General features: G+C 36.3%; 1 protein-coding gene across 1 annotated transcript in view; it reads left to right on the forward strand.

The window, feature by feature from the left end:
* Window positions 1-16189, forward strand: part of STAM (signal transducing adaptor molecule (SH3 domain and ITAM motif) 1) — a 74481-nt gene that overhangs the window by 19188 nt on the left and 39104 nt on the right. Inside the window, exons 3-6 of the mRNA XM_006894300.1 lie at window positions 6475-6550; window positions 6644-6739; window positions 9062-9208; window positions 15196-15286. Coding sequence (XP_006894362.1) covers window positions 6475-6550; window positions 6644-6739; window positions 9062-9208; window positions 15196-15286 — 410 coding nt within the window. The remainder of the gene's footprint in view (window positions 1-6474; window positions 6551-6643; window positions 6740-9061; window positions 9209-15195; window positions 15287-16189) is intronic.

Consider the following 16189-nt stretch of genomic DNA (forward strand, 5'->3'; position numbering starts at 1 on the left):
ATACATTGGTTATCAGTCGGGAAACAAAGGCACATGGGTTATCAGTTGAGCTTGTTTGTTCTGCCTTTCTGCTAGCTATTCTTGAAATACTGTTGCCCTGGATACCTGGGTGTGGGGCTTTAAAAATTAACTTAGCTGAGAACTATAGAAACTTAAGTTTAATTCAGCTGAGAACTATAGGGACTAGTTTAATTTAAATCTTTTCAACTTCATGATTTCTGATATCAACAGCCACTCCTTTATTTAGTTCATTAGCTCTTCTGTGTCCCTTAGTTTTGGTGGTTCACTGGAAGTTCTCCCAAAGATTCAAGACACATCAGAGGAATGACTCATATGACTGTAGGTATGCAGGCTGGTTTTTCAGGGACTGGTGAGCATTGTAGACTATCAGTTGAAGGCAGGTGTCCTAAAAAGAGAACTAGCATGGAGGTCCCATCAGTTTCTATAAGCCTCTAGTAGGATGGGGTTTGTAGCCCATCCTAATCCTCTCTCTTAATGCAATAAATACTTTAGCACAAAAGAAACATCTAATCCGTAGCTAAGAAAGACATTTTGAGTGATACCACATATGTAGATGATACAAAACAGAATCCCGATCTTCTTAATCTTAGCATTACTCCTATACTCTATGTGTATCACTTATTGCCTAGAAGGTAATGGACAAATATTAATTATTTATGGTTATTGGGGTTTTATTTATTTTTTTGTTCTATTGTAATTTGAATTGGCAAGGTGACTCACCCTGCTGGTATTACTTACAAAATGAAATTAATCATAAGGGTCAATATCCCTTACCACTGTTATATATATGTATAACACTATAATTGGTAGACTCTCACTTTCTCAGTACCTTCAATAAGGTAAACAAATGAGAATAATAAAATTATTTCTAGATCAAAAGAAAAAGTGCCAATAAAATTTTTTATAAAAGGTGTTCTTTTCAGATTTACCTTAAATATGTCATGTTCTGCAGTTTATATTTTAAAGAAAAAATGACATTCCACTGTTTCTCGCTAAAGATTAAGAGTTCACACTTAATTATCATTTTTATATAATTATGACATCAGAGAAACTGAATGAGGGGAACGGGAATAGAAAGAATTAGAGAAGTTTTCTCTTAAAGCTCTGTTTTCCTAGAGACTTACGGTGTAGTTAACATAATCGAATTATGCCATCAGAGCTGACATATACCAAAGTGATGTAGTTATGTGTCTCAGAATCAACTCATGGCTTGAATTCAAATCTCAACTTAAACCATCCAGCAGGTTTTCAGAGCTTATAAATTGTATGGGAGGAGATTGCCCATATTTGTCCTGCAGAGCAGCTGGTGGTTTTGAACTGCCTGCCTTTGGGTCAGCAGTGCAACTCCTTAGCCTCTAGGCCACCAGAGCTCTCAGAGTAGCTGTGTGCATTCCTGAGAAGCTGGCCTTCCATCTGTTGTGTAGAAGAAGACAGTAGAAGTTATAACTTTATTAAAGGTGCTATTCCTTTTTGCTGCCTTATAAAGTACATGGCACACATCTATACAGAAAATGATTAATTATTTTTCATTGGCCGATTTTCAGAAGTGGATCTCTAGGCTCTTCTTCCTATTCTTCGGAAGCTCTATTGTAACTTCTCTACCATGAGTAGCCCTGTTGATATTTTAAATACTGGTGGCTAACTTTTGCTGTCGTGGATAGCAATTTGTAAGTCCCTACAGTATGATAAACAGATAAAATAGTCAGTGTGTGGATCATAACAAATGATGAAGATTCAGAATTGTAGAACACTTAATTTTGCTTGTATAAAATACATGGATGAAGAAGTTGCTCTAAAAGGTGAAGGAGATTGCATGGTTGCAGCAAGATTCTATCCCTTCATCTTATTTGTTTGATCTACACTCTTAAAACGCCACCCAAAACCCTGCAATGTGTGAACAGGAATGCAACAGGATAGGAATAATGCTAATTAACTATCTGGGATTAGAGGATGACACAATTTCACTTGCTAAAAATGAAGATGTGAAGTACTTACTGATAAAGATTAAATATGATAGTCTTCCAAGTAATTAAATCTTACCTTAAAGCACAAATTCTCGCAACTAGACCAATAATAAACAACTTCTTGATAAATTAAAAAGAAATCGAAGTTGACACTAATTTCTTCCTATTCGAAGCAGCAGTCAGTGTTTATAGAAGTAGTCAAGAAATCACAACATATTTCATTGGACAGATCTACTGCAGAACTTCTTTAAAGACTTAAAAAGCAAAGATCTCAATTTGATGACCAAGCCAAACTCAAACCGTAGTCTTTTCAGTTGCATCAGATGCCCTTGGAAGCTGGATAATAAAAAAGAATCCTAAAAGAAGGATGCATTCAAACTGTGGTGTTGGCAGAGAATATTAAATATGCTGTGGATTTCTAGAAGATTAAACAAATCAGTCTTAGAAGAAATATAACCAGAATGCTCGTTAGGAGGCAGGATGGCAAGATTTTGAACATGTCATCAGGAAAGACCAGTTGCTAGGAAAGGACATCATCATTGCAGTGTAGAGGACCACCAAAAAAGGAACCCTCAGTGAGATATATGGACACCATGCTTGCTATAGTGAACTCAAGTACAGCATTGTTTTATTGTGTTGCACAAAAGTTCTCTGTTGTGCAGTTCCAGTCACTCTGAGTTGAATGATTGTTGTTGTTGTTATATGCCATCAAGTCACCTGTGACTCATAGTGATCCTATGTACAACAGCCCTAAGCCCTTCTCTCCCTTGCCAGTCTTACTGTCTCCAACACATCTATTCCCATTTCTCCAGTGACTGAATCAATTTATCTCATCCAGGGTCTTCCTCTCCTGTGCTGTCCCTCCACCCTCCCAAGCATGACATCCCTTTCCAAGGACTGATCCTGCCTTGCAAAATGTCCTAAGTATGTCAGACGAAGCTTCAGAATCTTTGCCTCCAAGGAACAGCCTGGTCTCATGGTATAGTCTATACTTTTCTCCAGCACCCCAGCTCAAAGGCATCAACTCTCCCTTCTGTGGCCTGTATCAGGCACACCTTAGTCTCCAGACTGACATTGTTGCTCTTCAGTACTTTGGAGAGGTCTCTGACAGCAGACTTGTAATTCGCCTTTTAGTTTCCTGGCTGCTGGTACCAAAGTGTTGATTGTAGAGCCTAGCAAACTGAAGCTGTCAACAATCTCAGTCTCTTCACCATCTATGATGATGCTGCCAGTCAGCCCAGTGGTGAGAATCTTTGTTTTCTTGATATTGAGCTCCAATCCATATTGAAGGCTACAGTCCTTGACCTTCTGTAACAAGTGCTTCAGGTTCCTCCTCAGTTTCAGCAAGCAGGGTTGTGTCATTTGTATAATGCAGACTATTGATGAGTCTACCTCCAATCCTGATGCCACACCTCTCATAAAGCCCGGCCTCCCAAATAATCTATTCTGCATATAGATAGAAAGATATGGAGATAGAACGACACATCCTTGACACACATCCTTCCCAATTTTCAACGATACAAGTGTTTCCTTGCTCTGTTCTGATGACTGCCTCCTGGTCCATGTATATTTTTCTCATAAGCACAATCAAGTATTCTGAGATTCCCTTTCTTCTCAGAGTCAGCCACACAGTCAAATGCCTTTGCTTAGTCAACGAAACACAGATAGACATTCCTCTGGTATTTTCAGTCAAGATCCATCTGACATTAGCTATAATATCCCTAGTGCCACGGCATCTTCTAAATCCAGCCTGCATTTCAGGCAGTTCTGTGTTGTGCTGTTCCAGTCATTTTTGGATCATCTTCAGCAGAATCTTGCTTGCATGTGATATTAATGATATTGTTCAATAATTTCCACACTCTGTCCAATCACCTTTCTTTGAAATGGGGACAAATGAAGAGCTCTTCCAGTCAGTTGGCCAGATGATTGTCCTTCAGATTGCTTGGCACAATTTGGTGAGCACTTCTAGGGAAGCATTTGTTTGTTGAAATCAGTTGGTATGCCATCAATTCCTGGGGCCTTTTTTTTTGCCAGTTCTTTCCAAGCAGCTTGAACTTCTTCCTTCATCACCACAGCAAGAGCCATGAGCAAGAGTTGAATGAAACTTCACTGAATTTATTATGGTTTTGCTTTATACAACATGACCTGATTATACAGTTTTTATTTTCTAAAAATTTGTTTTATGGTTTATATAAAAGTTGGGCAAACTTAGTAACATGGTTCATGCAACATCTATAAATTATACCAGATAGTAATACATTTGTTGAACATTCCAGTTGATTGCTTTTCCTTTCAATTTTTTTTTCTTTATGTATTCTGATGTTCTTTTGTTGGTATTTTTTTCTTGGTGAATGCATGTGCTCATCATGTAATATGCCTCTTTGTCTCAATTATTGTCTTTTATTTATTATTCCTTGATCTGAACACTACTGGTATCAAGTCCATTCTGACTCATGTTAACCTTATTAGACAGTATAGAACTGCTTCATTGTGTTTTCAAGACAGTAGATATTTTGTCCCATGAAGTTGTTGGCAGATTCAAGCTTCCAGTCTTCTGATTAGCAGCTATGCAGCTTAATCACTCTGCCACTAGGGACCTGGTTTGTCCTATACAGGTGGCATATCAAATTCATCAGCTGTTATGTGGAGAAATATGGATAGTCTCCTCCTGTGTGATTTACTGCCTCTGAAAACCTGCTGGAGGGTCAGCTGTGAGGTGATTCTGACTCGATGGCACGCAAAAATATTCAGTAAAAAGGAGCTCTGGTGCTTAGTGCGTAAGGTGGTAAACTGTCAACCCAAAAAAGGGTTCAGATCCACCAGCTGTAGGAGAAGGATGGGAAATATTTTCCTGTGTGACTTACAGCCTCTGAAAACCTGCTATTGGGGTGACCATTACTCAGAACCTGCTCAACAGCAACAGCAAATAAGATGTACTAATAGAGAGTTAAGGTGACCCCTGTGGCATTATCTGAACCCTTATTTTTTTAAGTCTCTCTACATTTCAGTTCCCTTACACCTTTCTGAATTTCCATTTCTTTCTCTTCATCTTACTATTTTTCTTAGAGACTCACATTTCCTGCTCTGAGATTCAGAAACTGCCTCTAGACAGTAGGCCTGCCTAGAGTTCTGGAAAGTACCTTGTAAGAAGAACAAGGACTGCATGGGGACAGCCATGTCTTACCTCTACCAACTTTACAAAGAGGAACTGTCCCTGTCAACAACAGCTACAACACAAAAGTGATTCACATGCGGTCAAACTTATCTCCAACACTTCCCATCCCAGCACCATTCTTACTGCTCTACGGGGTCCAAAATCCATTGTGATAATTCACAGACCACACAAAACCATATTAGGGAAATCAAAAGGCTATACTTTAGTGGATGTAGTTCAGTGATGATTTTATAACAATAATAGAATAATGGTATGAAACAATGTATGTGAACTTTGTAAGCAAATCAATATAAAGTAAGTTTTTTAAAAAACACTATTATCCAGCTTGATATAATTGCTCAATCAGGAAAGCTTCTGAAATGCCCCAGCAGGCACCTCAGCCTTCAGCCTCGTGGCTCTAAGCCAGTGTTACAAATCTCTCAGTTCTGCCAGTTATGGTTCCTCCTTGACCTCTAACCCCAGTCTTCCAGTAGACTTGGGCAAAAGACTCTAAGCTCTGGTCCCATGACATAGCAGTCCTAAAGTCAGCTCTGCCTCATGTCAGATCACTGGTTCTCTGCTGTGCCTGTTAGGGCTGCTGTTCTTGGAGGTCTGGCTGATGCAAGACTCTGATCTAGAAGGGTGGGTTTTATTGTCTTGCTATTCCTTTGCTGGTACTGAGATTCTGAGAATCTGCTGCTGAGTCTGCTCAGATTAATGGACAGACAGCCCACTCCCTTTGTCGATAGGCTAACACATTCTATTCACATAGCTCTGCCTACTCACATGGCAAAGTCAAACTCATTGTCTAGGAAACCCTAACACCACATGCTTATAGCTAGAAAGTTGGGACAGATCATTATTTACTTTTTTTTTCCTGGGGTAAATCATTCTGCATTGCCTATGACTAGTGTTCTAAAGTAGTTATGAATTTAGAACAAATGGAACAGAAATACTTTTCCCAAGTTATTTTTTTACAGCAGGAGTAAGTTAACTTCCATTTATTCTGTCATGATTAGAAGTGGTGGTTTTGCTGCTGACTGTATTATTTTCAGCATCACTCCCCCCCGGCCCCAGTCAGCATTAGTCTGAAATGCTAATCTAAGATTGCTAAACAAGACTGTTAGTGCTTGGTTAAAAATTTTAAAGGAATTTGTTTCTATCAATTTTGGAAATGTGTAATTGATGAAGATTGAACCTCTCTGCTAGGTTACCTTCTCCTTATTGTATGATAGTCTGTTGCCTACTAAATACAGGTAAGGGGAAGTATTACCTAACAACAGAGCAAAAGTGTTGGATGTAATACTGGTTGATTGTTTTAATTCTTATTTCTAGACCTAAAGATTGTCTTCGGTCTATTATGAGGCGGGTAAACCATAAAGATCCTCATGTTGCTATGCAAGCTTTGACTGTAAGTGATTTCATTTTTCACTTCCACAAAATGATGTGCCAACATTGAGCTTTATTTTTCATTAACTTTTAACGTTTAATTTCATACTTTTAGCTTCTGGGAGCATGTGTATCAAACTGTGGCAAAATTTTTCATTTGGAAGTATGTTCAAGAGATTTTGCTAGTGAAGTAAGCAACGTATTAAATAAGGTAAGAAATAGTATTTCCTGAAAATTAAGGCTGATTTATTTCTTCATTTATTGAAATTTCTGCATTCTAAATCATTAAAGATTTATTACGTGTTGTTACATCAATTCTGTTTCTTAAAGATCCTACAGAACAAAGCAGAGCTACCCTCTATGGTTTTCTAGAGTAAATTTACGGGAGCAGATTATCAACTCTTTTTTTCTGATAGATCTGGAATGGCTTGGGAGTTTGAACAGCTGATCTTTTGGGTGACAGTTGAGTGTTGAACCTTTGTCCCACCAGTTCTTCATGAAGGACTAGGCTGTACTTTTGTTTTTTACCCTTTCTAGTCCTTGGCTAATCAGTACATTCTTTATCTGGTTAAATAATACCAGTAAGCTCTAAGCATCATTTCTTTAAACATAGGAATGTTTTCCTATTGTGGAAGCACTTGGAAATAATGTTAGAAGTACATGGTACTGTTAGTTTTCATCTTAACTTAAATAAAATAGGACCATTATCTTGACCATCAAAGAAATTTAATAATATGCTGTCTAGTTAACAGTATATTAGAAAAAGTGACTGAGGTCTTAAAAATTTAAGGTAGTAAATAGTCTGTGGTTTTTCCCAATAAAAAATTTGTACATTCTAAAGGCGGTTATTCTTACTTTGATTGTATATAAAAATTTTAAGTGAGAAAGAGAAAATACCTCCTTTCCCACTTAAAATGCAAAGTGAATGCCTTCAAGGTTTTTTAGAGAAAGTGAATGCTTTTAAGGTTCAGGAGGAAAAAGCAATCAAAAAGTGTGCTACAAATTGAAAATTCCAAACTTTATAAATGATTATATAATTCTTTCCTTTGAATAACTAAATATTCAGTTATACATAATTCCCATTAATTAAAAATATTACTTTAACATTCTGAATGTCCAACTAAATATTCAGGGATTTATGAAGAATCTATTGCCTTTCCCACCATATGCTTTTTAAAAAAATTTTTATTAATGAAAATTTACAGAGATTTTGGATTTCCACTCATTCATTGTTGCGCTTTTCTGCCTCCTCATCCCTCCCTCCACAGTACACTCTTCTCTTTGAAAAGTAAAAGAAAAATTCTTTCATTGTTATACAGTCTCTTCCCTTAAGTCCACTCCACTATGCAGCCTTCGTTCTGGACTCATGTCATGACAGTAATACCTAATCATATATCCCTTTTAAACAGTTTTTTCTTTCATCTGTTTAAATGAAGTATACATAATTTATCCCATCTTTCTCAGTCTCCCCCCTAACTCCTGTGTCAGTCCTCTTTTATAACAGTGGCACTCTGCAATATTTGTCCTTTTGTGACTGAGATATTTCACTCAGCCTAATGTCCTGCAGGGTCATCCATTTTAAATATTGAATGAGTTCCTTGTTTTTCAGTGCAGCCTAGTATTCCATTGTGTGAATATACCACAGCTTCTCTATCCATTCGTTTGTTGATGGACACTTAGATTGCTTCCAACTCTTTGCTATTGTGAACAAAGCTGCGATAAACATGGGTGTGAGCCCCCTATGCTTTAAGTGAAGATCTAGTATGCAGACTTGATTTTGTGGTGAAGAGCACAAATATTTTTAAAAACACAGAGCTATATATATAGAAGAAAAGAATTCATTCTCTTAATTTTGCATATGTTTTACAATGAAAATGATGGTGTTACACTTTAGGAAGGAAAAGTGGTTTTGAAGAAATACGTCTCTAACTACGATTAGCATGCAGTGAGCTCCAAACATATACGGCCTCAAATAATTAACTTGGGAAAACACTCACAGTGCACATTAGAAACTGACCTTTCTGGGGAGCTCTGGTGGCCTAGTGGCAAGAAGCTGCACTCCAATTTCAGAGGCGCACAGTTCAAATCCACCAGATGCTTTGCTGAAGAAAGAGGGGCAATCTCCTCCTGTACCAGTCAGATCTGATTTGACAGTACACACACAAAAAATAATAAATAAATGAAAAAAAAAGAAACTGACATTTCAGTCTCTCCTTAAAATTAATTTTTCAAAAAGAAAACAAAAAACATAATTTACTTTGCTTTCCTGATATACAGACCTTGTTATTTGAAAGAATTTATTGAATCGGTTTTCATTGTGATATGAAGCATGTATGGGGTAGTTCTGCTATTATAAAAAAATTTTTTTTCATTTGATGGAACCAACTATATTTGCTTGTTTGTACATTTTTCTTCTAGGCATAATTTTTTTTTAATAAGAATCTTATGACAATGTAATTTTTATATTTAAAGTATCAATTCCATACAACTAGGCAGGAAATTTGGTACTAATTAGCTGTTTTCTTTTCCTTAGGGTCATCCTAAAGTATGTGAAAAATTAAAAGCTCTTATGGTTGAATGGACAGATGAATTTAAGAACGATCCACAGCTTAGTTTAATATCAGCAATGATTAAGAATCTTAAGGAACAAGGAGTTACATTTCCAGCAGTTGGCTCCCAGGTATTTTGTAAAATTATGTGTGTGCTTCTGTTTGTTTTTATAAAACATTTAATTTGAAATTTTCACTTTTTTCCTTCAAATGTAGGCAGTTTTTACTATTTTAGAGGAGTATTTGCTAAAAATAATTTTGTATTTGAAGGGACAAGAAAAATATAATAGTGACACATTGATGTATTTCTACTTCCACTTTTTTACTGTTTCACCCTCTTGATAAGAGAATAGGTTTAAAGGTAGGTTAATTTTATTGAAATGATAAGATTTTAGATATAATTTTAATAAATATAGGAAGTACTTTATTAAATCAAACAACATTGTTTTATGAAATGCTTTTAATGCTATAGTCTCATACAAAGAATTGTACTAAATAATAAATTCTTAAAAATATGAATTTAGAAGGTCTCTTCTTTAGGATATTTTTGAGTATAAGAAAATGGGAAGGTCAAGAAGAGAAAATTTGAAGTATTCTTCCTTGAACAGTAACTTATTTTTCAAAAAATTCCTCCAGTATATTTAAATTCCATAAAAATATTACCTTGTGGCATCAATCTCCAATTTATGTAATATGGAAAAACCAAAAGTTTCCTTTTTTTATTTCTTTTTTGTTTTTTGTAGACCCCTTAAAATGCTCTATGGCTTTATGGTACTATTGAATATGATGATTTACCTTCTTCTGTTCTGTTGATAGAGGCAGAACATAGTGAAAGCATAAATAGAAAATTCTCAGCTGTGAAGGGTTTCAAATTTGTATGTAGATTTTCTTCATAAGGCCTTTTAAATTTATGTAAATCCTTGAAGTAAGAAGACCCAGAGATAAATTTGGGGAAAAAAAGAACACCAACAAACCCACCCAGGATATCTTTCTCCTCACTTAACATTTGGTTTATTAGTAATTTTAGAATGATCAATTACTTCTTTCAGAACTAGTCGTTCATAATCGATAATTGAGTTTAGTATTCTCAGAATACTGAAAATCAGTATAATTAAGGAATAATTTAGTTCAGAATTATCCAAGGCATTTTATAAGTTCCTGACAACCAAAGCACTGTTTATTTATCAGAGTATATGCAAGAAAATGAAGAAAACATAATCATGTGGGATGATATCAAAGAGTATACTGAAACCTGACACCCAAAGAGTGTAAACGTGTAGTTTTTATACCTCAAGAACCTGTTTTAGAATCTTATTATTTAAAGTGTGCTTAATTAACCAGTGTCTTTGGCATCATCTGGACATTTATTAGAAAGGCAGTGTTTCAGGTAGTGTTCCAGAGCTATAGATTGACTATCTCCATATTACCAGACTTCCACATGGTTTTATGTGTACATTAAAGTTTGCCCTTGAGTATACCTTCCAGTGAAAGTGAGCATTGCCTTAAAATAATTCATTACTTTTTATATAAGGTTGTTTGATTAAGCAGAGTTCTAGGTACCTATAAGACAAGCTCAAGGGATCTTCTAATCAAATCCCCTCGTTTTACAGATAATGAAACTGAGACCCAGAATGATTAAATGACTTGTCCAGGGCCACAGCTAGTAGTTGACAGAGCTGGAACCTAGAACACAGGCCTCCTGACTCTCAGTCCAGTGTTCTTTCCACTACACGATCCTGCCTTCTGTTTGATATAGAGGTTAGTGGATATGTGTTTGTCCGGACTAGGCTTCAAGGACAAGAAGTGGAGTGAACACTGGCAGGAGCATTTATTTATTGATCTTTGTAGGCCTTAGCTTACTTTCTTGTTCAAAAAGAGTCAAGATACAGGAGAATGATAGTTAAAGTTGAGAATTCCTTTTCTTCTCTTAAGCTAGATATAAAATAATGGAAAAGTTAATTTTACTATTGTTGCTATCTTTCTGCTACAAAAAGTGTGTAAAATATAAAGTACAAATGGATGAAGTAGTTATTTAAAAGATTTTGAAAGTGTTTTCTAGTAAACTTAATGTGAAAGGCTTGAATAAAGAACTCTGAGGGAAAAAGAAATCTAAATTCAATTAGCTGAACTTCTAAATTTAATGCCACTTAATTAGTTGTTACTGCTAAATTTTAGGCATAGGAGATTATTGTGATGCCTATTTGTAAAAAACCCATAAAAATAGAAATGTTTTCTAAGTATATATTTTAAATGAAAGTATAAGGATATTATATAAAACAAGGAAAGTCATCAGCCACTCACCTGACTCATGCTGTTGACTTGATAGCAATAACTTTTGATAGTATAGAGATAACTAATACCAGCACTGTTAGTGGATTTGACTCCTTACTAAAATCAGTACTGTTTATACTTAACACCTAACAGTAGAAAGGAACATCAAGTGTCATGCAGTCCTGAAGTATTGGGCTTAATGTAGCTTCTTTGGGTCTTTGCTTTTGGACTGATTGTTGTTCATTCACAGACCACAGAAAGTCGATATAACTACTATGGAATTCACTTTATCAAGCACACCTTCAAGTTTTAGAACTGTGTGATGATTACACATCTAATTAAATAAGTTTTAACTAGTGATATCGATCACAATTGAGAGTGAAGAAGGTTGTGTTCAGTGAAATCCAGGGTTTATCAGGATGTTTTTAATATTATGTCATACACTAAACAAAGATTGTAGAACTTTATTTTACTATAATGTTAAATGTTTTGTCTTTCATTCACTGAACAATTATTTATGGGTTACCTGCACTTGACCCCTGACCTACAGGCTGATTGTAGAGACAGACAACATGATCATAGTATAATAGAAACAAATTTATTGTCACTTTGTGCCATTCACTGTTCTAAGCATTGTGCATGCAGTAATTGAAATATATTTGAGAATTCTGTTTTTAAAAATTGGCTGCTCTGGGGATGATTGTGTGTGTGTGTGTGTGTGTGTGTGTGTGTGTGTAAGAGAGAGACAGAGTCAGAAGAGACTCTGAAGATTGCACTGGAGCGTAGAGAAGCAGAAGCACAAGGAAGAATTCAAGATACTAAAGAGCTGAACAGAAGATTCCAAAAGGCTGCTCAGAATGACAAGGCAAAACACTACAGTGAAATGTGCGAGGATCTAGAGTCGGAAAATCAAAAGGGCCGAACTCGCTCAGCATTTCTTAAGCTCAAGGAGCTGAGGAACAAGTTCAAACCTAGAGTGGCTGTAATCAAGGATGCTTTGGGCAGAATATTAAATGATCCAGGAAGTATTAAAAGAAGATGGAAGGAATATACTGAGTCATTATATAGAAAGGAACTGGCAGATACAAAGGAATTTAAAGAAATAACATATGAGCAAGAGCCTATGGTGATGAAGGAAGAAGTTCAAGCTACTTTGAAGGAAATAGCAAAAAATAAGGCCCCAGGAATAGATGATATACCAATTGAAGTATTTCAGATAACAGATGTTGCCCTGGATGTGCTCACCAAGTTGTGCCAAGAAATCTGGAGAACAACCACTTGGCCAACAGACTGGAAGAGATCTATATTTGTTCCTATTCCAAAGAAAGGTGACCCAACTGAGTGTGGAAACTACAGAACAGTGTCATTGATTTCACATGCAAGCAAGATTCTACTGAAGATTATCCAAAAACGATTAGAACAGCACATCAGCAGAAAACTGCCGGAAGTCCAGGCTGGGTTTAGAAGGGGTCGTGGTACTAGGGATATTGTTGCTGATGTTAGATGGATCTTGGCTGAAAGCAGAGAATACCAGAAGAATGTCTATCTGTGTTTCATTGATTATGCAAAGGCATTTGACTGTGTGGATCATAACAAACTGTGGCTGACTCTGAGAAGAATGGGAATCCCAGAACATTTAATTGTGCTAATGCGAAACCTGTACTTGGATCAAGATGCAGTAGTCAGAACAGAGCAGGGTAACACTGCATGGTTCAAAATTGGGAAGGGTGTACGCCAGGGATGCATCCTGTCTCCATACCTTTTCAACATGTATGCAGAGCAGATTATCTGAGAAGCTGGGCTCTATGAAGAGAATTGTGGCATCAGGATTGGTGGAAGATCTATTAACAATCTGCGTTATGCAGATGACACAACCCTGCTTGCTGAAACTGAGGAGGACCTCATGCACTTGCTGCGAAGGGTCAAGGACTGCAACCTTCAGTATGGACTGAGGCTCAATGTCAAGAAGACAAAGATTCTCACCACTGGACCAATTGGCAGCGTCAGGATGGATGACGAAGAGATTGAGATTGTTCACAGCTTTAGTTTGCTCGGCTCCACAGTCAACACTCTTGGCATCAGCAGTCAGGAAATCAAAAAGCGTATCGCGATGGGAAAGTCTGCTGTTAGGGACCTCTCTAAAGTACTCAGGAACAACGGTGTCTCTCTGGAGACTAAGGTGCGCCTGATACAGGCCATGGTATTTGCAGTCGCTTGTTATGCCTCAGAGAGTTGGACAATGAGTAGGGAGGACAGAAAGAGAGTGGATGCTTTTGAGCTGTGGTGCTGGAGAAGAGTACTGAATGTACCATGGACTGCCAGGAAAACAAACAGATTCATCTTGGAGAGGATTAAACCAGGCTGCTCCTTGGAGGCAAGGATTCTGGGGCTTCGTCTGACATACTTTGGATATGTTGTCAGGAGGGACGGGTCCTTGGAGAGGGACGTCATGCTTGGGAGGGGGGAAGGACAGCGCAGGAGGGGACGACCCTCTATGAGATGGATTGATTCGGTGACTGGGGTAATCGGGATGGGTGTGTCGGAGGCAGTGCGGTTGGCGCAGGATAGAGCAGGGTTTAGGGCTCTTGTGCATAGGGTCGCTATGAGTCGAAAACGACTCGACGGCACATAACAACAACAACAACAGCTTTGATTTAACATAATTTCATGTAAAATGTCAACGTTTTACCCCTGTGCAGGTCCATTTGCTCTCTAACATTCTTTATGCTATGATTATTAAAGGTTTATAATATATAAGCCCCTTAGGCAGTGTTATAATTTTGTTTTAAAATGAAATGAGTCCCATATCATCTAATTTTGGGAAATGACAGTTATTTAATCCTTCCATTAACCTATGAATTCAGATGCTGCTATTCTCCCTTTCCACATGAACTAGAAGCACAACATAGTTACTATACTGGCTAGAAAGTATTGTCTGTGGAATGTAAAATTCTCTCTACTTCACACATGCATTATTAGATCACTCATATGATAATACTTTGTTTAAAAGTATTGATAGAGAACATTGAAGAGGATAGTTATGTAAGATAATTAGGAACTTTTCTTGGAAAATGACATTATAGCTGTTTATTGACTCTTGAAACTTATCAGAGGAAAAATGTGACTAGAATAAGTGAAGCTAAAGGAGGGAAGACATTAGAAGTAGAAGCATATCTATGTCAATAATATACAGATTGCTCAGTATCTGCTGGCAGTTTTCTGGTAATTGTTAGAATGGTTGGAAATTAAGCTGGCATACTTGGCCAGAGTTTGATTTGTCTTGATTGTTTATTTGTATACTGCTTATTACAAAAATATATTTAGATTAGTAAGTGTATATATTGTCAAAGTAAGCTACTTGTATTTTGGTTTCTAAAGTGATGATAATTATATAGACATTTGTGTAAATGATTAATATGAATCTTAATATAATTCTAGAGATAGCATTTTGATTTTTTATATGGAAAGAAATAATGTAACTGCTGAATATATATTTTAAATGTTTTAACTATTAGATTTTACAATATTCATTTTAATTCCCTCTTCCAGCCTTCTTTCTGGTTTTGAAGTATTTTACAGATTTTAGAATCTTTTTATTTAGTCTTCCTTTCCAAGTTAAACTCTGTGTGTTTTAGTTTAACGGCCTTGCACAGACCTGGGAGAGTGAATCTAGGTTATCTAGGTAACTTATTACCCTCAGTCTTTTCCTGATTCTGCCTCTTTTTTTATCTGCTTTGAATTCTTCAGAAATCTGGTAGCTTGATGAGAAGAGTCATACAAGTTCTTAGTCAGGGGTAGAGAAATTAGAGAAGAGCTTTCAAGTATTTTCTTCCTTTCTTTATATCAGGCTGCAGAACAAGCAAAAGCAAGCCCTGCTCTAGTAGCCAAGGATCCTGAAACTGTGGCTAACAAGAAGGAAGAAGAAGATTTAGCAAAAGGTGTGTATACTAAGCCTCTAATGCTGAGAATAACCATCTAACTTAGTCTTTTTCCCCCCTTAAGACTTTTAGAAATAAAACATGTAGGACTTGACAGCCAATTCTGAAACCTACTTTGTTTTCCTCTTCAGTGTCATTTTCTTCTCCCTTCCTCAGAGATAACCACTGTCGTATGTTCTTTTCAGTCTGTGTTTTTATAATCTTTACTACACAGATTTATATCCATAACATTATAAAATACCATTTTACATGAAATTAAATTAACTTCTCTTTTTAAAGGAAATTATTTTATCCTGTAGATCTCGTTTTTTTCACTGTGTTGTGCTTGAGATCTATACATGATGAGATAATTTTGGTGTACTTAAATATTTTGCTTTTAGTTTAAGAGTTTTGCTTTTGTTTCTTAAGATATTTTCCTTTCCTGTAGATCTTAAAAGATATTTTTCTATGTATATTTTTTTCCTAGTGGCTTTATTGTTTTCATAGTAAGTCTTTTTTAATGTAGAGTAGGAATGGGTAAAAAGTCAGGAAGTGTAGACCTATTTAAAATTTCTTGATGTGTTGCTAAATAAATCTTTACTGTAGTTATTTCCATATTCTATTTCTTAGACTGGTTACACAATTATTTTTGGAACAATCAGTAAAATACAGATTTTCATGGACTACCTTTGAGACTTTCCTCCTCCAGTTTAGTAAGTTTGCACAAGGCTTAGAATCATGACATCCATGATGATATTGACTATCATTTGAGAACTTAAACTATAACTGGATAAATTATGTATATTGTATTGAAACAGATGAGGGAAATAACAGATTAGAAGAGATATATGATTGAGTATTATGGTTAGCACAGGAATCCAGAATTAAGGTTGCATAGAGAAGTGTACTCGGGGTGGGGGGTGG

Source organism: Elephantulus edwardii, unplaced genomic scaffold, assembly GCF_000299155.1.
Source record: "Elephantulus edwardii isolate Elephantulus edwardi_28Jun2011 unplaced genomic scaffold, EleEdw1.0 scaffold00139, whole genome shotgun sequence".
In the NCBI taxonomy this organism is placed as follows: Eukaryota; Metazoa; Chordata; class Mammalia; order Macroscelidea; family Macroscelididae; genus Elephantulus; species Elephantulus edwardii.